At 40.9% G+C, this 23,236-nt stretch overlaps 1 protein-coding gene across 2 annotated transcripts; it reads left to right on the top strand.

The window, feature by feature from the left end:
- Window positions 1-379: 379 nt before the first annotated feature.
- On the top strand, window positions 380-15,746 carry LOC142487114 (serpin B10-like). 2 transcript variants are annotated; one of them, XM_075585839.1, is made up of 7 exons: window positions 380-1,095; window positions 3,675-3,858; window positions 5,107-5,244; window positions 7,653-7,770; window positions 11,526-11,668; window positions 12,773-12,931; window positions 13,701-15,746. In XM_075585839.1, exons 2-7 carry the CDS (start codon window positions 3,694-3,696, stop codon window positions 14,097-14,099), a joined length of 1,122 nt encoding a protein of 373 aa, XP_075441954.1. In that variant the 5' UTR covers window positions 380-1,095; window positions 3,675-3,693; the 3' UTR covers window positions 14,100-15,746. The 2 variants fall into 2 exon arrangements, with proteins under 2 accessions (XP_075441954.1, XP_075441955.1); XM_075585840.1 differs by lacking the exon at window positions 380-1,095 and adding an exon at window positions 2,891-3,007.
- The last annotated feature ends 7,490 nt before the right edge of the window (window positions 15,747-23,236 follow it).

Here is a 23,236-nt window from a genome sequence, read left to right as displayed (position 1 = left end):
GGCATGTTTTTGGCTTGGGAACCAGCTTAGTGAGGGCGAAAGCTATGTTGTAGTTAGCTTCCGCTAAAGGGAATAGGTGTTTATTTTCTATGATTTGGTGTTCTTAAAGGGATGTTACACCAAGGGTTTATTTGGTTGTGGCTAATAAACCACTACAGTTAAAGTTCCATACCGAGTCTAGCGTCTTACTGACCCTGCAGCGAGGCCGTCCTGCCACAATATATAGATATAGATAGATATATATATAGATATATATTTCACTCAATCTCCAAGTGTGTTTATTGTGTTAGCATATACTGTAGTTTTCCTGGAAGGGATTACCCCTGTTCTTAGGCAGGGCCCCTGTCAGATGGAGGCACTGACAAATTCGTTACCCCAATCTCTCATTCAGTGGAGGTCTCAGGATCCATCCTAATTACAAACAGGTGAGCGCCAGGTAAACCTTTTCCCACCACCGTGGGAGTACCTGGGAAACAGGTGCTACACCAATAAAAGGTGTATTTTTATATTTTTTGTATATACTTATATGTACACACACACACACACGCACAATAGAATTGCTGTTAAATTGCCCATAACCAGTTGATCATTATCAGAGAAGTTATCAATACCCCAGATGCTTTAATTAGCTGAAGCTTCAGAGATTCAGCCACTGGCAGAAATAGGTACAGTAGGTATAGCTGAAATTAATATGTACAGGACATAATAAAAACAGGTATAGTACTTGCTAAATGCAGTAGGTACGGCTGCAGGGTATGCTATGTGACTGGTTACTAAATAATATGCTCAATTGAAAGACTAAGGCGTATTGGGTGGTACAAGATTTGATTTGTCTAATGATGAATGCACAAAATCTTGATACTAGACGTCAACCTATAACGACTTGAAGCCACACCTAAATCTTACAACAATGCATTAATCTTTTTATAGTCTTAATTTTTTATGTCTCGCCCCCTTTTTCATTAGAATTGAGCAAATAAAACTATTACACAAACCCGTAGGTGGAAAGGAGCCAGGGGAGTGGCAAAGTACTTAAACACGGTACAGTATACTTGGCAGCTCACAATTTGAGAACAGCAGCAGGAAGCAAGTAAGGTAATTTTTATCTTCTTTTATGGGCAAACATTAATGGTTAGCAGAGGTACACAGAAAACGGAAGCTTGAGAGATTTATGTCTCTTTGTTTTATCCAAATAAGCAAACATTCTGCATTTCTCGAATTCAAAATAATTAGGTTTGTATTCATTGTCAGGGTAAAATAGAACACCTGCTAAATAGTCACTGCAGACACACAAAGAGACGTAACTCCAACCAACAAAAAAATCAACGTAAGCTTAGGAGGAAGACAGCAGATTACAGATAAGGGCACCCAGGAAAATTAAGGCAAGCTGGATGATATGCATAACACAGTAGATACAGGGAATGGTAAACTTACAGTAGGACCTTGAGTGGCAAGACAGACAGAAGCATTAAAAAAAAGTAGGACATTTCCTTGTGTCAATAGCACAGATTATTTATTCAAGCAAGTGTAATCTTTTCATTTAAATGTGATTTTTTTTGACTGACCAAGCTGTAATTTTCAGTCCTCTTTTTTTTGCACACCACTTACAGAATGACGTCTCGAGGCAAGCCAATAACTTTTTAGGTACCCAGTTTCAAAGATGGGGAACTACTGCTAAAAATTGCCTTTTCACTAAATATTTATTTTGCATTCATTAGTATTTTTTTTCGTTTTTGGAAATTTATATTTGATAATAAATAGAGGAAAACATTAATAAGACTCTCCTTTACAACTCAAAATATGGCATGCCATTGTAGAGAGTAAATCTTTCCCTGCAGGTCCCTGTGCATGGTGTTTTATGAACATTATCACTAAGGTTGCATGTAAAAGGACAGAGATGTGGGATAGGACAGACAGCTAAAAAATCTGCACAACTCAGGAACTGTATAAAGTATTATTTTGGGTTCAGTATATGGAATAGAAGAGTCAGTATTGTATGCATCATCTTTCAACTCAATACTGCTGCTTTAATGTTGAAAGCCATCATACTGTATGAGTTGAGAACTGATGATGTATGTGCTGTATATGGTAATGTACAGTAGTAATAGTGCAAGTTGAAAAAAGACAAAATTGCATTGCGGTTAATAATGTGTGTAGTGCTATAACATGTAAGAAAGTTGCAAACATGATAGAGGTATTTAAATGTAATGATGATTTATTAGGCAAAGAGGACAATGCCAGTGCCGGACTATCAGATCTGAGGGAACAAATGAGAAATACAGCATGAATCAGGTCCATACTGTATCACAATAATATTGCTAAAAATAAACTCAGAACCGCAAATTCTCTTACAATCAAGTTAACACAATATGCCTTAATAATATGTTAGTGATCCATGTGTAATGTAATTTGTTTGCATCAATGTACAGTAACTGCAAAGCATCCACTTGCAATGCTTGTTTAGAACATAGAGCACAGCATACTGTATGTAGGGAGTAAAAGGGAGCCCATTGCAGATACCCTGTACTGGTCCTCTTGTTTGGTTTTCCACCACAACTTGCCATTGTCATGATCTTGTGGTTCACCCGTCCCTGGTATCACTAGGAAGAGTTTATTAGAATAATTAACTTAAAAGAGAAATTACTCATTGCACCAATATGGAACAGTGGCAATGAAGAGCCTCTTTTTGTATAAAACGTAAAATAAATGTATTTTGAAATAGTTTTTAAACATGCTGGATATGGCTGTCCCCATGGTTACCCCAAACACAGAAGGTGCTTTCCTACCATTAGCTGCTCCCTTGTATGAGATTGTGACTGTTTAATAGGAAGTGCTCCCCTTAACAGGTAGTGACATGCACCATTCCAGTTTCAACACTTTGTGGGAGGACAGCAGTAAGTAGTACTATTAGTCCCAATATAAACAAACAGTTTTATTTGCCAAACAACAAAAGAAAGGAACATTTTCACCACATATTTTCATATGAAGCTGTCAGAAGATATCATCGGTAAGTTATTTCACAACTAAGTGAGTCTGCTCATTACATTTCAATGTGGTTATTCAAGATCAATTATTCAACCACAAAAATAGATGCTCATCCCATTTCTTTATAGCATATATGAAAACTGAGCCAGCAGAGGCTTGTTTGGCTCCATAGTTAATACCCTCATAAAATGAGTCTTTAGAAAACAAATGCAAAACAAAGGCTTATCAGATGACAACAAATAAAAAAAGAGGTAAGCCATTACTGGCTTCATCTGTTCTGATTTTCAGATGACTTGTTGGGGAAACTGAGTTGTGCGAACAACACACATGAAATTGGAAACCTTGAGAAAGAACTGCAGGCTATTGAATATTTGGGTAGATTTTGGTATTGGTTGCAGTCAGCTGTTTTGACCTAGGAAGCTCCTCATTATCTAAAAACAAATTAAATTGCAGGTACATGATGATCTTATTTTAATTACACAATGTAAAAGGACACACAGCTGTGACTAAGGCTTGGACTATGATCTACACTACATATCAGGAGCTATAACTCACAAAAAGGCTATTCCATTAGATTTCATATCTTTGCAGACTCTAGTACAGTATGCTGTCTTGCAATAAATAAAATTGTGATTGCTAAACGATTAATAAACCATTGATTTGATTATGAGTTCTCTATTCTTTCCTAGATTTACGACTGATTTAGCAATGGATATATGTGTGGCAAGCAACCAGTTCACTATGGATCTTTTAAGTGAGATTAGTAGAAGAGCAGAAGGTCAAAATGTCGTTTTCTCTTCCATAAGTATGATTACAGCTCTAGCAATGGTGTACCTTGGAGCAAGAGGTAACACCGCTGCACAGATGGGGAAGGTAAGTTTGGTTCATGACAAAAACTGTATATTTTATATTAATGGTTAATAGTTTTACTCAAATACTTGTTATAAAAGTCAAGCAGATGGCCCATTCCATACTAACTGAGTGGGTTTAAAGTAGCAGAGGGAATTTTGGATTCCACTTCTTACAGTATGTTCACATTAGTTTTTCTGGCATCGTCATCATATTGAGGGGAAAAAATAGACATGTCAGCAACATTACTGTATCCATTCTCTTAATGGCTGGTTATGGAAACATTTTAATGGGAACTACCTGAAGGAGTAGGATAGGGGTAAGAACACTACCATTGCAATCGGTGAACATTTTTTTGAATGCCAGTGTCAGCGCACCTTCAGACCTTGCCCAAATGACTTAAACTCCCTGTTACTCAGGTACCAAAAGTAGATTGTAAGTCTAAATCAGTGTTTCTCACCCAGGTCTCAGACTAACCTTAAGGGTGCCATGTGGAACGTATAATGTGCTCTTTTAATGAACTGTACAGTATGAACCCGAATACTGCAATGTTATATGAATGTATTGCTGATGAAATATTTAGCATTACACTTAAAAAAGCAGAACAACGGCATTTTATAATTACATTTACAGTCAATTATGATAACACTGTAACTGTAAGTGTAAAATTAGATTGTAATTAGATACTTATTTCCAGTTTCTATCCAGTTTTATGTGAGCTTAAAAAAAATGTGACAATTGATAGGATGACGGGGTACCCCAGTAAGTGGAGCATCTTAATAGGGGTGCCGTGTGGTAAAAAAAAGGTTGAAAAAGACTTGTCTAAAACTGCAGTATGTGGAATGGGCTCATTGTGTCTATAAATAAAATCTACTGTACTGTATGTACAGCTCTTGACTATACATTGTTAGTGATAAATAAGAAAACAAATTATTTTTTTCTGAATTTTAAATGTAAGTATGATAATGTTAGTATAAAAATGTATGTAAAAGTCACTGTGTATTAAACCATGTATAGAGATATATTACTAAATTTGATACAATTTCGGATAGGAACAATCTATCCACTATATGAGATACTTGTGTGATTGCCTAATAGCTTAGAGAGTATTCTAAGTTCTAAGAAAAAGGAAGACAAGAAATAAAGGCATGGTGCTGAATATTGTTCAGTGATTTGCTTAGCTGTCACAAATGTATTTTGGAAGGATTGCACGTTTAACTTATTTAGGCGTAAAGAATAATGAGATGCATAACGTTTGTTTTTGTTTTTAAGGTGCTTCATTTTACTGATGCTTGTGATGTTCATCCTAAAGTCAAAGCACTTCTGAATGATTTGCTGAAAACTGGACAAAGTTACACGCTGATTAATGTCAACAAATTGTTTGGAGCAAAGGCATATCAGTTTTCACCAGTAAGGAATCTCTGGCATATACTGTACCATTGTTTAATTAAGGTTCCATAAGACAAATATTTACATCTGTGGTTAAAATGCCATGCAAAAGTAAAGGTACGGATGTATCAAAACTAACCATGGCTGAACAGGCTTAGAGCCGCAGCCCCAGAGATAATGCTACAGCGGTTGTGCTGCGTGGGGTCCGTGCTTTTGGATTGGGCCCCCTGCAGCGATAATCTTCTGGCACTGGGGCGGTCAGGGTCGTCATCTCGCGGTTTGCCCTGTTGCCGAAAAGAGTAACTCTTGATTCTTCTGTACCCGGATTTCAAGGAATTGTAAACCTGTTAAGTGATATTAGTGTAACCCCTCGTTATTTCCCTAGATGTATTGTTACAGTATGTAGATTCTAGGGCAGGGACCTGAGTCCACCTTTCCTGTACATAAGAGAGAATATTCAACCAGTGAGAAACCAGGCAGGGTCAGACAACATATTGGCACACGTCTCTTTTGAATAACAATACTTTATATATGAGTACCAAAGAAATCCCATACTGTGGTCCTAGTATCAGAGGATCATGAATAATACTTTGGCTATTGTGCAGAGAATATTAATGTACCCCGCTGCGCAATTGTCCCACAGCGTCTCTTACATAGTCTCGTGGCCTAGATGCTAACTAATGGGCAACTGTTGGTGCCAGCAAAGCATTGAAGCTTGTGTGGCAGCATATGTGTGTAAATAAGTGTAGGCCTGGTACTTCACAAAGAATGACAGTAGCTGTGTACGTTGAAAAGGATACTGAAGTGTCATAAGGGATGTGTTTCCACTTAATCTACTTACAGCTTCGAAACCCCCATTTTACATGAGTCTCCTTTACTTTAAGATAATGCACTCCCCTAGATCATACCGTCTATTTCCGGTACGGGCTCTTCTACCAGGCTAAGAAGGCTCTGTCACCATGCTGCTCAGGACAGGTCCTCTCTCTCTCTCTCTCTCTGCAGGTCTCTCTCTTGCTCACGTGCTCCTCTCTACCCATATCTCACCTAACTCCTCCTTCCGTGATGTCATCTTTCTTTGTTCCCTATGGTCTCAGTTCTTTCCTTGGTTCAGAGTAATTGGCCGAAGGGCATGTCCATCAATATACCTGTGTGTGTTCATAGGGGTGTTACATTAGTATAGCTCTGCAGACAAAACAATTTAAGCTATACAGATGTAACATGATTCAGTTTTCCCCTGTGTAACCCCTACATCAGGGTAAATGGTATGTCCATGAAATAGCAGTCAGGGCAAGAGATGTGCGATAATATATAATACAGATATGCAAGAAAATGCTCATCTGTAAACGTGCACTTCACTTCCATTTGTCTGGATGACTTAACTTCATTAAGTTACTTTCAGTCAGGTTTCTTGGGAGGATAACACATAATTGAGGCAAAAGACATATTTCCAGTGAAGTTGAAAAATGTTGAAAAGACACCCAAAACTCTGTGCTTCCACATATGTATGGCGTCATAGACATGAAGAATGTAAAAATAAAAATAATAATTTATTAGGCCATGGTAAAATACAGCTCAAACTTCCGACTATTTTTGGTGTCCACCACACCATTCTCAAGTGCTACACCTGTGGAAGTGACAATGCTAGAATTTACATTACAAACAGGAGTGTGCTTTAACTCCATGTTTGCAGTTTAAATTCTAGCATTGTCACTTCCAGAGGTGTAGTCCTTGAGAATGGCGTGGTGCACACCGAAACCAATCAGAAGTTTGAGTTGTATTTTATCATGGCCTAATACATTATTTTTTTATTTTTTTATACTTCAGTTCCCATTAGAACTAAAATAAATGACACAGGGTCGTCCCTTGAGGTTGGAAGAAAGGAGATTTCACCAGCACTAAAGGATAGTTATTTAGAGTAAGGGCAGTTAAAATGTGGAATTCATTACCCATAGAGACTGTGATGGCAGATACTGTACAATAGATATCTTCCAAAAAAAAGTTGGACATCTTTTATAAAGGCAAAGTACAGTACACAGGGAAATACCAAATAAGTAAAAATGGGTAGGATGTTGATCCAGGGAGTAATCTGATTGCCAATTCTTTGAGTCAGGAAGGAATTTTTTTTTTCCCTTATGAGATATCATTAGATGATATTTCACAGGGGTCTTATGTTTGCCTTCCTCTGGATCAATATACTGTAAATACAAATATAGGATATGTGTCTGTCGTTTAAGTTAATATAGGTTGAACTCAATGGAAATATGTATTTTTTCAACCTCATCAACTATGTAACTTTGCATTACATATGTGTTAAACAGTATGTGTAATCAGTGCTGTATTTTTCAATGTGCTACGGTTCTGATCATTTGCATGCAGATTTTCTATATCAGTCGCATTCACTTATTCCCTTATTTTCTCCTAATTGCCAGACCTTTTTGGAAGACACCAAGACACTGTACGATGCAGCACTGGAAGAAGTAGATTTTTATAATAACGCTGAAGTGACACGGCAGTACATTAATACCTGGATTAAGCAACAGACGAAAGGTACATTTATTCTTAAAAAATGTCTCCCAAATACAATATTTGTTTGATTATGTGAACCCTGAAATCCATTGTAAAACAAAACATTTCTTAATTTTTATCTGCAACCCTGTATGATGTTTAAGTGATTTTACAAATAAATGTTATTACTCGGGCATGATGTATATGTGACATACTAAACAAAAAGGGCATTTGGAAGGAGAATAATTTTGCAACAGCTAACCTGTATTTTCATGCAAAAAAACATAAAGGTGTACAAATGTAAAATCAAGGTTTAGCCCCTACATAACCATTGTGTGCTGAGGATGGTTTTATCCGGGATGTGAAGGGCTAGAATTAACGTTACGTTTATGGTAACCAAATACACAAATCCTGAACTTCCCCCCTTTATGGGATATGCAGCTAGGAAAAGAATTGGCCTTACATTTATGCAGAACAATGAAACAAACCTGTGCTCCTCCCAAATTGTCTTGCAATTTATAAGTCAAATTCTCAATTTTGATCCTAAACCTAATAACAAAGGATCCATTTACAGTAGTTTCATCTTTTGATCAAAAGCAATATGTAAAGTTGGCTAACCCCGTTAAGTTCAACTCTATTTCAGCAGGTACCTGTGCTAAATGTATGTTATATCTTATTGTCCTGTGGACTGAATTCAGTGAAATATGTGAAAGTGCCAGAGGGTTAAATTAATGAAGCATAATGCGTGATTCAGTGTAATTAAAAACTGTCAAAAGCCAGAAACAAGTTATAAGGCTTACGGTCGAGGACATTTTGGGGCAGCCATCTCGCTGCAGCAGATCAACCGCAGGCATTTTGCTACTGTCGATTAACCACAGGGTACAGCTTGCCACTGCAAAGCTAAGTCCCTAACTGTCACGGGAGACCAGGACATTTGCACCTTTTTTTTCCAGGATCATGCATTGAGCAAAACGAGTTAATGAAATAAATTGCACATTTATTCAAAGGAAAACACAATATTACACAAACTACTGCAAAAGGACACACTTACTTGGGAATTGGGGTAACAACCTAGACTCTCATAGCTGCAGGGAATCCTATCCCTGATAACAGTTGAAAAAACAGGACAGAAAATATTCCAGGCAGCTTTTCGCTGAAGCAACCCTTTTCTTGCTGGAGACTTTCAACTGGAAACAGAATCTGAGAATCTTAGAGGACTGGAGAACACTGGAAAACACACTCTCTAATGGGCGCAAGGGGTCATAATACCTCTGACTTTCATTCAAACTCAGCGGCCTCCCCCCCCCCTCCCTGATGAAAAAAGTTAAGGAGGCTTACCTTGTAGCTTGGCAGCGTTTGCGGCGTCATGACTTCACGGCTGCACGTGATGTCACGTTGCCATGACAACGCATCATCATATCATGTCACAATGTCATTTGACGTCGGTCACCATTGCAATGCGACTCTACAGGAGGTGGCCGGTGAAGGTAAAACCCTCCTTCTCTGAAAAGAGAAGCTTCCCCCCTCCGGTTTAGTGGAAGTTGGATCCCAGTGCCATCAATAGTAGAGAGCGCAGGGTCAATAAAGGCGCAGGGCCCAAGGTGTCCACCTTGCCATGAGGCCGGCCCTGATTGCCTGTGGTGAGATGGCTGTGCCGAAACATTGCATTCTGTAAAGCTAATTATATTGCTAGCTGCATACCCATTAAGGTATTGAATTATATAGTGCTACTGATATAGGGTTTGGTCTCAGCACACCTAATTCTGTTTTGCTGTATACATTTTTTTTTTAAGGTGCCTGGCCCCTCCTTTCAGGTTCTGAGCTCCTTGCAATATTTGGTCATGCATTGATGTGGCTTGCAGGCTTCCAATGCTTTGGCCAAAGGGTTAACAAAATTACCCCTTTTCAAGAGATATATAGGTATTTCACTGTGTATTTTTGTCATATTGGATGTAGCTTTGGGCTTCTCGGTTTTTTGTTGTATACTCCTTGCCAATTCTCCAATTGGCAAATAGGTGTAAAGCAGTTGTGGTAGTCTATAGTTCATTCTCTACTGAAGAGGTGGTGAGTGTCTATGACTGATATAATAAGGTGCGTGCATGCGTCACTAAAGAACTTATGACCCACAATTTTCCTTTATGATGTTAAGGGAACCTTGTTTACGGCTTTTGACAGTTTTTAATTGCACTGAATCAGAGGAAGCATTATGTTTCATTCATTTAACCTTTTAGGCACTTTCACATTTTTCACTAAGTTCAGTTCACAGGACAATAAGAAATATTATGCATTTAGTATAGGTACCTGCCAAAATGGGTTTACCTTGACAGGGTTAGCAGGCTTGAATATTTTTTTTTATCTAAAGATGCAACTAAATGGTTCCTTTGCTATTAAATTTAAGATCAAAATGTAGAATTCCACTAATAAATTGCAAGCTAATTTGGTAAGTGCACAGGCAGGTCTGCCGACAAGGGGGGGGGGGAGGGAAGAGGGGAAGAGATGGGAAATCTGTTGTCCTGGGTCCGCAGCTGCCGGGGCCTGCCTGGCTAGAGCTGGAAGTTGGACCTGGCCAAAGGTCGGGCCCAACAACTTTGACCGGCTGACAGGCCCCTGTTGGTTGCCGGGCCCCAATTCTCCTCTGCGGTGCTGTGGCCTGGACTTCACTTGAAGCACCACCCTCGTGCATGCACCAGAACTGCTGGAAGTAGGGTCCAACTTTGGCATCCGCCCGGCACTGGAGGCCTCCTCCCAAGGTAAGAAAGTGCGCATGTGCGTGCTGTAGAGGCCGGTGTCTGTAGGTTAGTGAGGAAGGGATTGAGTGTGATGGAGAATTATTGAGTCTAAGGGAGGGTTATTCAGTGTGAGGGGGAAGGCGAGTTAATCAGTGTGAGGGGGTTAATTAGTGAGGAGGGGCAGGGGGTTAATGAGTGTGAGGAGCTAGGGGGCTAATGAGTGTGAGGAGCGGGTGGGGGGTTAATGAGTGTGACTAGCAGGTTGGTTAGTGAGTGTTAGGGGCAGGGGGAGATTAATGTGTGAAGATGGAAAGTGCGGGGGCTTTTAATGAGTGTGAAGGGGGATTAATGAGTGAAGAAGGGAAGATGGGGATGACTGTTAATAAGTCTGAGGATAGGGGATGGCTGTTAATGAGTGGATAGGGGGTAGAATTTGAGAGAGGAAGTGGGATTTAGTGAGAGAGGAGGAGGGTATTATAGTGAGTGAGTGTAAGGGGGGAGTATTATAGCGGGAGGTAAGGATGTAAGAGGGGTGGAAAGGATGAAGAGGAGAGAAATAGAGGGCTGAGAGAGCGAGGAGGTGTGTGAGAGAAAAACTGGGTCTCGGAAGGCCGCCGGAACAGGGTGCCCCATGGCAAACTCCAGTCCTGGGACCTGTGAAAGCTGTCAGTGTCCCTGAGCACAGAATTTGTGTAATTGTTCTACATAAATGTAAGGCCAATTTTATTTCCTAGCTGCATATTCCATAACGGGAGAAGCACACGATTTGTTGTGTATTTGTTTCTAATCTATGCAATTTACAATGGGAAAATGTACCTTAGACAGAAGAGATAGAAACCGAACCTGGGATCCTACCATTAATACAAAGTGAATAATCATGAATAGTGATGGGCAAACTAACGAGACATCAAACACCATATAAAAGCAACAGCAGTTTATTTTTATAAGGCTGATCAAGATTTATTGACATTGCTGGCCATTAAGTAAATAGACCAACTTGTGATGGGCTCATAATAGTTGTCGATGTAATCTAACATTATTATTTGTTTGTTTTGTTTGTTCCAAAAGATAAAATCCAGAATTTATTGCCAGAAAATTCTATTACATCAAAGACTGTACTGGTCGCTGCAAATACATTATACTTTATAGCAAATTGGACAAAACAGTTTAATGAAGTTAGCACGTACAAGGCTCCCTTCACACTGATGTCGGTATGTAAATATTTCTATTTTCTTCTTTCCACTCTAATTTTATATATCTCATACTTGCACTTAAGGCACAGTGATACCATCAAACAAGTACAATGTAGTACATGAAGAGACAAAACAAAGCATGACATCTTAAATATCCAGAACAGACTTGCTAAGTAATGAAAGCAGATACGGGAGCACTATCTTCATTGAAGTGGACAGTTATAGCACCTGAAAAACTGCTTGCATGGGCTCATTAAGCCGTCTGCTAGAATCTCTTGCAGGAACATGACTGTATCTATTTCATAAGCCTCCAAAAACTGTTCATGATCATCTCGTCTCCTATAATGCTGTGCTCCTCATCATTAACAGCGTTAACCCTACTCAATATAGTCTTCTCTTTCTATCCCAATATCCTTCCTCATTGGGACCATTATGTCAAATATTAGTTGTCAAAATATAGCCTTATATTTTACACATAGAAGGATAGAAAAATCTGTCATGCGCCTCTGTGTATAACACGAGTCTGAAGTATCAGACACTGGGGTAGGTATGAGGGAGCTAAGCAGGGCCACGGATGCAACCGGTGCAAGGGGAATGGTTTACCTCACCTGCTCCTCCGGTTTGAGACCCACTCTCCTCGTCTACTCCTGCGTGCCACCGTCGAGATACAGGTCAGGAAAATGGTGGAAGTATGGCGCAACTGCGCATGTCTGAAAGAAGGCTCCCGGATGTCTAATCCAAAAAAACTTTATTGGTCACACACCAAGGCTACACCAGCGTCTCCCCCTCAACGCGTTTCACCCTTACACAGAGGGCTTCGTCTTGGAGACTTGGACGAAGCCCTCTGTGTAAGGGTGAAACGCGTTGAGGGGGAGACGCTGGTGTAGCCTTGGTGTGTGACCAATAAAGTTTTTTTGGATTAGACATCCGGGAGCCTTCTTTCAGACATGCGCAGTTGCACCGTACTTCCACCATTTTCCTGACTTATATTTTACACAGCAATTATTTAAAATAATTTTTGATGCCCGATAATAAAAATCGGCCAATGTAAAAACATAATGTGTAACAATTGTCATATTATTTCTGAATAAACCCTCTGTTTTATTATCTATCTATTTTTAGAATGCACAGGTAACGGTAGATATGATGTTTATTAGGAATACATTCAACATAAGGTACATAACGAACCCAGGAGCAACAATCCTTGAGCTTCCCTATGGGTACTCACAAGACCTAAGTATGTTCATAATACTTCCCGATAATAATACAGTTTTTGAACAGGTAAGTTATATACATTCTATATGGCAATTAAATAATGTTTTAATAAACATTGTTTTTACATAAAATGGGTAGCCCCAAAGTAGCTATTTTAATACATGCCGCTCCAACTAGCATTTGTAAATAGGCAGTAGTAATTTAATCGGTTAAAATTAAATTCAGCACTAGATGGGAAATGTAATGCAATAAATTATTATCTCTATTTTTTATGAGTCCCAAATGCAATATATATCCCCTGAAACATATTTTGACCCAACACAAAGAGGGACACCTCTGCACTAAGAAGAGCACACCTGAGATATATGCTTATAGGGTTTGCAAAGTATATTTAAATTACTCATTAGCATGTATCCCAGGTATCTCTCTCTCCAGCAGTACCCATATCTCGGTGTTTGGATGGGTCTAATGCCATCTTCTGGTAAGACAGGCATAACACAAGTCATGTTAAGCCAACGCAAGGCAGAGCTAACTTAACATGCTGTACATTATGCTAATGAGATAACTAACGGCTGCTGTTTTTGCATATAATTAGCTTAGTTCACATTAACCTCATGGAACATAACATCCGTTACTGATTTTGATAACTACGCTATGAGCCCTGATTTAACAGAGTCTTGCAAAACTGCCCTTGTTCTCAGACTGAGGACTTTGATTTCAGAGACTGAAAGGATACTTACAGTATTACGACAAATTAGAGATGGGAATTAAAACCCAGTTTTCTTATTATTTTGACAATCCTAATATTTTTATCTGCAATGTCTCCCCTCTTTAGCTGGATCACATTTCCTATGATAACTTAACCAAGTGGACCAGCCAAGAGAAAATGGAGTTAGTAAATTTAGCAGTGCATCTGCCACGATTCAAAATAGTTCAAAGCTTCTCACTCCGAGATAGTTTATCATCTTTGGGAATGCCTGAAGTCTTCAGTCCGTCCATGGCAGATTTCTCAGGGATGACAAAGCAGCATAACTTATTTGTATCTGACGTGTATCACAAGACCTTTCTTGTAGTGAATGAAAAAGGCACTGAAGCAGCCAGTGCTGCTGCACCTGTAATGGCATTCCGCAGTTTGGAGAGTCAAGAGGTTAAGGCAAATCGTCCATTCCATTTATTCATAAGACACAATAAAACAAAATGCATATTGTTATATGGAAAACTGTGCCACCCTTAAATGGTTCAATGGTAAATGATGCAATACATTTACTGTAACAATTTCACACACAAAAAAATATTCTGTAAATAACACATGTACATTTCTTTATATAGCTCTGACTATGAATGCGTTACTTTGTAAAAACAACATGCAAATCACAGCAAACGGAAAAATGGTACAAAATAGTCCATTGGATAAAAGTAAACACTGGTAAAAAGGATGCTGAGGCTCAAAGAGCGTAGTGTCTATAATACCAAGTAAAACAATGTTTTCACATCAAAATTGGATCATGTAGTACAGAATTAATATGCATACTAATTGCAAGACAAAGTTGTCCATTATTGCTGTAAATATTTATACTGTCAAAAGGACAGTTGATCATTGCAATTCCTAATGAAATTGAATAAGCTATAGAAAAACCTGACTGCTCTCAACATGCAACACTATTATATAGATATTACAGTATATGCTTATATAATATTTTTGATAACCCAATGGTTATTAGATTATCATGCTAACTTTTTAAATTATATAGCAACTGTCTGAAAACATGACTATTGCTTTTGAATTGGGTTAAATTTCAAATATACTAATTTCCGTCTAAAATACTGTATCTTTAAATATCTACAAAATATGGGTGCATAATTTGCAAATGTTACCAAAAAATAATATGGCTGCATTCAATAATTACAAAACACTCCCTCTCACAATGGCAGATTTAATGTAAATTGATTATTGGATATTTTGGAAGGCTATAGCCTTTATTTGTCATATGAGGAGCACGGATTCCAGTCTAGGTTCTTCCGACTGGAATAAGCTTTGCAGCTGGATCCCTCTGCCTATCAATAGCCAGGCATTTCAGCTTAGGCGCTAGCCTGAGAAGAAAACCACACTCCACCCCCTTAGTCCAAGAAAGATAAATGGACATTGATATATGTTAGACCAGTTTGAGTACTGAAAGGAAGTTTCAATGTAATATGTCTTTGGATTAGTTTTTTGGAATCTAATCAACTCTGTTCTTCTAGAACCTCAACTACATTTTTCCATTATCGAGTTAATGTTCAGAAAGGAGATCTTCAAACATGCAATCATGCACACCCATTTATTTATTAACTTAGTTGATTGAATACTTGTTTTAATTCTTTTAACCGAGGATGTTGGGATACATTCAGTTTTTGCTACTCTGGAACTCATTTTGGTCTCTTGTATTAATTTATGTATACAAAGAATTACTCCATGGTAACTACCCTCCCAAACGTTTGAAATGAGATCCAGTGGAGACTGGAACTGGGAAGACTGTTCAGCAAAGTTTCCGGCCGCTCCTCCTTCTCTTACCGTGCACCCCAAAACTGGAACAATCTACTGGAAACTCTCACAGCCACCACCAGTTTAAGTTCTTGCAAAACTAAAGCTGTCTCACATTTTAATCTGGTCTATAACTGTTACATACGCCTATAATATGTATTATCTTTAACTGTGCATGCAATGTCTTGTATATAATGTATACCCTGTTCACTTATGTAACTATGTACTAGTAACCATGTATAAGTTGTCATTATAACTCTATGCCCAGGACAAACTTGAAAACGAGAGGTAACTTTCAATGTATTACTTCCTGGTAAAACATTATATAAATAAATAACTTACATGTGGAATATTCCTAAATTTTGCAAAGGCTTTTGATCATGTTATCTTGTTAAACAAACTCCAATGCTCTGGATTAGGGGAAGACGCTTTAAACTGGTGTAACACACTTCCACCCTCCTCCCCCTCAATCGCAGATAGGGACCATGTGTGGGAATATACCTGTGTTACCGTGTGTGGGGTGCGTTACCTGATAGGCTCACAGAAGGCCTGAACCTCAACCGCGGGGAGCCTGGGGTATACCTGATTCTTCGGATACAGCGCCTCCACGTGTAAGGGATCCCAACAGGGTGGGATGGTCCTCTTACAGGAACAATAATAATAATGCATGCACACAATATATGCTAGCAACCTTTACTATAAGAGATAATATTGGTACTCCGGACCACACAGTAATCTGCACACAAATATACATAGAAGTCACCCCACCGGATACCAACATGGGTGTCCCCAAAGTACCTTGGGACCTGGGCACCAATTCCCTGATGTCCCTTTCCCTTATGTCCGGGTCCACCCAAAGTATAGGAGATAGCGCTATCCCTGTAATGTTAGTGCACTGTATTTGGTATCTGCCCGGGGCTCCTGCACCCGGGTATCGCAGAATAACAGAAAGGGATCCGTCTGATCCAATGTGTCGTCCGCCTACGCGTGGGGTGAATTCCGGCGTGAATAATATCACCGTACCGTCTGTACCGTAGGGCTGGTCCGTCCCCAGTCCGCAGGCCCCGTCTATACCATAGGGCTGATCCGTCCCCAGTCCGCAGGCCCCATCTATACCGTAGGGCTGGTCCGTCCCCAGTCCGCAGGCCATAATCACCACATGGCATTATCCTCTGCGAAAATAGTCTCTGTCCAGAGGGGGTCTGATCCAAGATCCAATGATCAGGGCTGCGCAGCAGATGAGCTGTTCCCTGATCTCAGCAAATAGCTAAAAGGGGCAGGTTCCTTACTTAGGGCCTGTCCCTGAAGCAACCCCAAGCTGTGGTAATGATAGTAATTATCTGGGGCCTATGGGGGGGGGGGGTAAACTGGCCTAGTGCAGGGGCTACTGCATCCTGCACCTACAACCTCCCTTACCCAGCTCCAACTCTCTCTGGTCACAGCGTGCCAAAAGTATCTATTCCCTGCTGCAGGGAATCCTTGAACCCCATTGCCTGCTCTGAGGCACCTGGTGAATGTCTCCCTATGCCTCATGGGAGTTGTTGTTGCCGTGGAGTCTATTTGTTATTGGGGCCGTGTGCACTATACAACGTGCATGCGCAATAACCTGTAATGGCCACCACACCTCTGACTGTCCCTGCACATGCGCGGCAATCCAAGATAGCGGCACCCTCGCGTGTGGGCCACCGCAGAGCCTCCGGAGCACCGGAGCACTCCCTGCCCACTGCCCCCACCATCCCACTAACCGCCGGGGCTGCCGCACCTTATCACAGTACCTCCGACCGCAGCTAAAGTAGGGAAGGATCAAGGGGACACCAAAGGGGAACCAGGGCTACACTGGTTTCACTCCTTCCTAATGGATAGATCCCATTGTGTGTCTATCTCGGACACTAACCTTAACCCTTTGAATGTCACCTGTGGTGTCCCACAAGGTTCTGTTCTGGGGCCCCTACTCTTTTCAGTCTTCATTAATGATGATTAATGATGATTAATTAGTGCTTGTAAGGGAGCTCTAATGCACATGTATGCGGATGACACAATCTTATACTGTATGCACACAGCCCAAGCCTCACTGACCTTGTGTAAGGAATCGGGAGCCACGTCCCTTGCAGCGTGACCCCTCTTTACCCACTACCAGTACTGCAGTGGCTGCTGCCCTTGCCCCCGTCCAGCGCATACCTTGAACTCTGCCGCAGCCGCCATCTTGGATTTTGGCACTGGTGTTACAAACTCTCTCAGCTGTGCTCTACTACTTCCTGGTCTCTCAGCCACTCACGAGTAGCTCCTCGACACGCCTCCGCCATGCCCCTCGTCCGGATTGGTCACTATCACTTTAAATATCCTGCTTTGCCTTCACTTCCTTGCTCTGCATAGCTCCTTGCTACCTGTGTTGCCTGGAACCTGTGTCGTGCTCTCTGTGTTTATTCCCTACAGCTATTGACCCGGCTCGTCTGAATAGCCCCTCTGGCTCCTGAACTCGGCTTTCCTACAGACTACTCTACCTCTAAGACCCTCGGACTCTGGTACGGATTTTGACTACGGAACTTTCAATATCCTCAGACTCAACAAGTACTTGACATTCTTTATCTACATCCAGGCCTGGCCACACTACTACGCCACATCCCGGACACGCCCCCTCTGCTGTCGGTGCGTATACTCTACATCCCACCTCGGTACCGGGGACTGGTCTGGTCTGCGGGCTGCACAGCGTGACACCTTGGACACGTACATCAATCTGATATTTCAAGATTTAAAAACTGGATTTTCCAGAACAAACAGTTTTTTTTTTAACCCTGATAAAACTGTAATAATAGTATTTGGGACCAAGGATACATTTCTAAAGCTACCAATGACAGAGCTATAGATTTGCACTAATTCTAACAAAAAACAGAAATGCTCAAAGCTACTTCCAATGTGACAAAAATACACAGTGCAATACCTATATATCTCTTGTAAAAAGGGTCATTTCGTTTAACCCTTTGGCCAAAGCGTCTTAAGCCTGCTTCCACTTACAAGGCATGACCGTAGCAGGGCCTAACACTCACCTGGGTTAAAATTCCTATTTACCTGTATAATTACAGGAAGAATGATCACATTGGATCTGTCGTAATCGCTACAGATTTGAACTAACTCTAACACCATTCTAGCCCCTGTCACTAGTTTTAAATATCTGGGCATATGGCTTGACTCCCATTTAACACTTGAGTTGCATATTGATTCTCTGATATCCACAACCTATGTCAAACTAGGCGTACTTTCTAGGAACAAATGCTCCTTAAGCCAGCTTGCGAGAAAGCACATTGCACACCAGATGCTATTGACTATTATAGACTATGGGGACATAGTATTTGGTACAGCACCCCAAAATCACCTTAGCAAACTAGACACCCTCTGCAACTCAATATGCTGCTTTGTCCAACAATTTAACTACAACACACATCACTGCGAAAGTACATTTTTCCTATCTTGCCTTCAAATACTTTCTTGGCAAGCTACACACCTATCTGAACAAGTTCCTCACCCCTACCATGCACAACACTTATAACCTGAGATCTAACTCCAAAAGACTGTTCACGTTCCCAAGGTTCAACAAAGAAGCCAGTCGCTCTTCCTTTTCTTTCTGTACACCTCACCACTGGAACAACCTACCAGAGCCTCTCAAATTCACCTCCAGTTTAACTTCTTTCAAGACTTCAGCTGCCTCACATTTTAATCTTGTCTAACTATTACATACACCCATAATCATATTATCTCTAACTGTCCATGACAGTAATGTAATTTAAGGGTCAGATTTCAGGAAAAACTTGGCTCTTACGGATCGCCTACTTACAAGAAGCAGGATAAAAAACAGCGTTTTTGTATGTAAAGTTGAATAATATATTCCTCCGCCTAAGATAGCAGCATACAGCAGTCACTGATGATTGTAAGCTGGATAGTGTGATCGCCGGGGCTTTCGCTCTCACAAACCAGCAACCGCATTCATACAGAGAGAAGAGGGAAACATAGTGTGTACCAGGTAACACTAAAAATTTATAAAAGAAGCATAGAAATGTGTACTCACAATGCAACGTGTGAGCACATTCACATAAAGGTTTCTTTGAATATCAGGCAGCTACACGAACGGCTTGGCAGTTGGAAATGTCCTCCACTCCACTCAGAAATCCCCTCCTCGAGGAGCCGCAGCAGCAGTGCCTCTGGGGTTGGAGCAGGCTATCAGACTATGAGGAAGCTGCGGATGCAGTGAAACGCGTTGAGCCAAGCTAAGGAAGGAGACAGAGTACAGCTGCATCATAACCTGATGGTCTGATAGCCTGCTCCAACCCCAGAGGCACTGCTGCTGCGGCTCGGCGAGTCTTCCATATCCCCTGATCTTCCCGTCCTTACCGGAAGGCGTCACTCCGAGGCCAGGAAGTGACGTCAGACGCCATCTATCCGGACGAGGGGGCACCCTCGAGGAGGGGATTTCTGAGTGGAGTGGAGGACATTTCCAACTGCCAAGCCGTTCGTGTAGCTGCCTGATATTCAAAGAAACCTTTATGTGAATGTGCTCACACGTTGCGTTGTGAGTACACATTTCTATGCTTCTTTTATAAATTTTTAGTGTTACCTGGTACACACTATGTTTCCCTCTTTCTCTGTATGAATGCGGTTGCTGTTCTGTGAGAGCGAAAGCCCCGGCGATTACACTATCCAGTTTACAACCATCAGTGACTGCTGTATGCTGCTATCTTAGGCGGAGGAATATATTATTCAACTTTACATACAAAAACGCTGTTTTTTATCCTGCTTCTTGTAAGTAGGCGATCCGTAAGAGCCAAGTTTTTCCTGAAATCTGACCCATAATTGTCCTTAAGTACTACACTATGATTTGTTATTGTATGTTTTTTTCTGGGTGTTCCTGACGATCCTGCTCCCTTCCTGTCCTGGATTCAAACGTTTTGTGAGGGAATCAGTGTATATTCCCTGGAAGGTTGAGAGTTTCTTTCAGTTACACAATATATTATTTAATATTATTTAAATATCACTATCACTGTGTTTTAGCGCCACACTGAATCACTGGGTTTCACAGTAATGTAATTTAACCATGTATTTGTCACGATGGACACCAACTTTATCAACACATTTATATTTCTGGGTACTTGATTGAACAGAACAAGTTGCAAAATAAATTGTGATTTATTTCCTAAATAGACAAACACACGCAATCTGCAGAATACACTTAAAACCACACTTACTGGGATAAGGAAACAACATAAATGGTCCTTGGAATGAAATCAATTGTCCTTTGCTTGCAAGTGCAAGAAATGCAGCCTTGGTTTAAAAGTTCCGTGGCCAGATCGCAACTTGCCGATTTGATATCTCAGCCACCTCAAAGTATTTTGTGGAACTTCGTTAGAATTCATTCCAGAGTCACCAGGGATAACGAATTCCAAAGTTTGGGGCAAATCCTTAGTTACGTTGTTATTAACCCCTTCTCTCCTGGACCGGTTGCTGCTGTGCTGGAACAAAGACTTGCGTCTTTACATCATGAATCAAAATTCAGGAATCACACTGGGGATACCTTGGGAGCCACAGTTATAGACTGGCCAAAGCTATCTTTAACATGAGAATCCAATCCCCTCGTGGGAGCAATCAAACCCACCAATAGCCAGCTTGCCCACAGTTCATAAGACCGGTCAAAAAGGCTGTCCGGTATGCAAAGCGCATGGGTCAGGTTGACACCCATGCCACTTAGCATACCTGGTATACATCCATACCTTGGTGCCGCTGAGTCTGATTTAACCCAGAGGTGTCACTAGCCTGGCATCTGTCATGCATCAGTATGCAAGTTTTGTATATACTGTGGGTCTCTGGGTCTTTTCATGACTGACACTCTTTTTGACAGGGGGACGCTAAATTAGTGAGACTCCTTTGAGGCTCAGTCATAAAAATACCCCCAGCTCATTCACCCATCTCACAGCTGTATGTCAGAGGAATTCCTTTCCGGGCTTACAAAAATACATCCTGCCTTACATTTAAAATCTGCAGTTTATACACGCTTTATTAAAACATCATGTTCAGTTCGTGTCACCACTGTAAGATTTATATGTATGTGCATGTAGTGTTTCACTGTATTTGCACCCCAAAAATCAGGTTTCTTGTGCTTTCATTCTAGAGTTAACATTTCTAATTGAAATGATGGCTTCTATACAGCAAGTAAGGGATAGCTATCTCATAGACAGCTCTTTAAGCTTTTTTTGCCACGCTTTTCCAATCAGAGCTAGTGTTGGGCTCTCCTACGCCATCATGTGTCAGTTAGAGGGTATAAAAAGCAATGCATTTTGACTTTTAACATAGCAAATCAGTTTAACCCCTTCCTCCCCCCGTCACAGTATTGTTATCATAACTCTGTGTCCAGGACATACTTGAAAACGAGAGACTACGCTAGTCGGAGCTGGGACAAGGTCAGGGTAGGTTGTATGTGCAGGTGTCTGTGGCACCTGCACTAGGCAAGAGACCCCCTCTTAGGCCCCAGCCAGGCCCAGACTCCCCTCAGTTTGTGGTTGCTGTAGGGACAGGCCCATTAGATAGGGACACTGCCCTTGTAGTACCATAGAGAGAGGGACTGTAACAGAGTGCTCACCACAAACAAGGCGTGACCGTGGGGCCGAGGTGAGGATTGATATACAGCAACCTCCAGACGTGAGGATGCGTCTAGTTGTAGATTGGTCGAGGTAGCCGGGTGAGGGTTGGAGAGGTCAGAATAGTCATAGCTACTTGCAGAGGTCGGGGTGGGAGAGGTGCGGATCGTCGTTGGTAACCCAGGGTCAGGAGTACAGAAGAGTGGAGTCCAGATGAAAGCCAAGGTCAAACAAGGAGGAGAGCTAGTAACCAGAATTGCAAGACAGGACAAGGAGGCAGGAATCGCAGTGAACACTTCGCAAATAGAAATGTCTATGCTCAGCCGATTTGCCAGAGTGCAGGCTGAGCATTTATAGGGAGGAAGATCCAATGAACAGCAGGCTGAGGGGAATTTATCAGAGAATGCAATCATTTATGTTGATGACATTTTAAGACCCTTCGTGATTTCCTTACCCTCATATCTAAAAAACACAAAGGACGTATTCAATAAGCTGGAAGACATCTATTTTACAAAAGACACAATACTGGTAAGCCTGGATGTTGGGGGGTTATACACCAGCATCCAGCATGAGACAGGACTTAATACTGTGGTACAAGAGGCCAATACTATGCCACTCACAACAGTTTTGTTACCCATATCCTGGAATTCATACTCAACAGAAACGACTTCTGGTTTGACAACTACAGGTACCTATACCATTAAATTGAAGGGACAGCGATGGGGACTACGTTGACTAAATGTACTCAAATTATTAAATGGTAACATATTGCACAAGACTCTTATTGAATCATGTGCATTTTGTGTATACATTGTGTATTTTTATGTATTTACACATAATCCAAGTAAGTTATGACTATTGGTTTTTCTTGCTTTCATCACTTCATCCACTTCACCCCCACTCTCCCTCCCCCTCTCCTCCCCTCCCTTCCCCCCCTTCCCCACCCCCATTCTTGCATCCCCTTCCAGGGTTTCATGATTCAATAAGAGTCTTGTGCAATATGTTACCATTTAATCATTTGAGTACATTTAGTCAAAGACATAGTTTCATGTTCCCATTTTGCTCTGAAGTGTTGCATCATTTTATCTTTTTATTACATATGGTTTCTAACAGAGGGCATCAGTTAGAGATTTCTTTGTATAGCATGTATGTTTTTTCCAATTCAATATGTGTAATACTAGATAAACCTGGCCTGGAATTATACACATATACAGCTACAGCTGGTCATCA

This window comes from Ascaphus truei, chromosome 2 (genome assembly GCF_040206685.1).
Source record: "Ascaphus truei isolate aAscTru1 chromosome 2, aAscTru1.hap1, whole genome shotgun sequence".
In the NCBI taxonomy this organism is placed as follows: domain Eukaryota; kingdom Metazoa; phylum Chordata; class Amphibia; order Anura; family Ascaphidae; genus Ascaphus; species Ascaphus truei.
The sequence above is the reverse complement of the archived record's forward strand: the minus strand, read 5'-3'. Positions and strand labels throughout refer to the sequence as shown.

Bases quoted from the DNA above. Each gene is read 5' to 3' on its own strand.
- LOC142487114 (XM_075585839.1), top strand. From the start codon at position 3,694: ATGGATATATGTGTGGCAAGCAACCAGTTCACTATGGATCTTTTAAGT. The intron at 5,245-7,652 runs GTAAGGAATCTC...CCTAATTGCCAG, and splicing joins AGGCATATCAGTTTTCACCA to ACCTTTTTGGAAGACACCAA. The intron at 11,669-12,772 runs GTATGTAAATAT...ATCTATTTTTAG, and splicing joins CTCCCTTCACACTGATGTCG to AATGCACAGGTAACGGTAGA.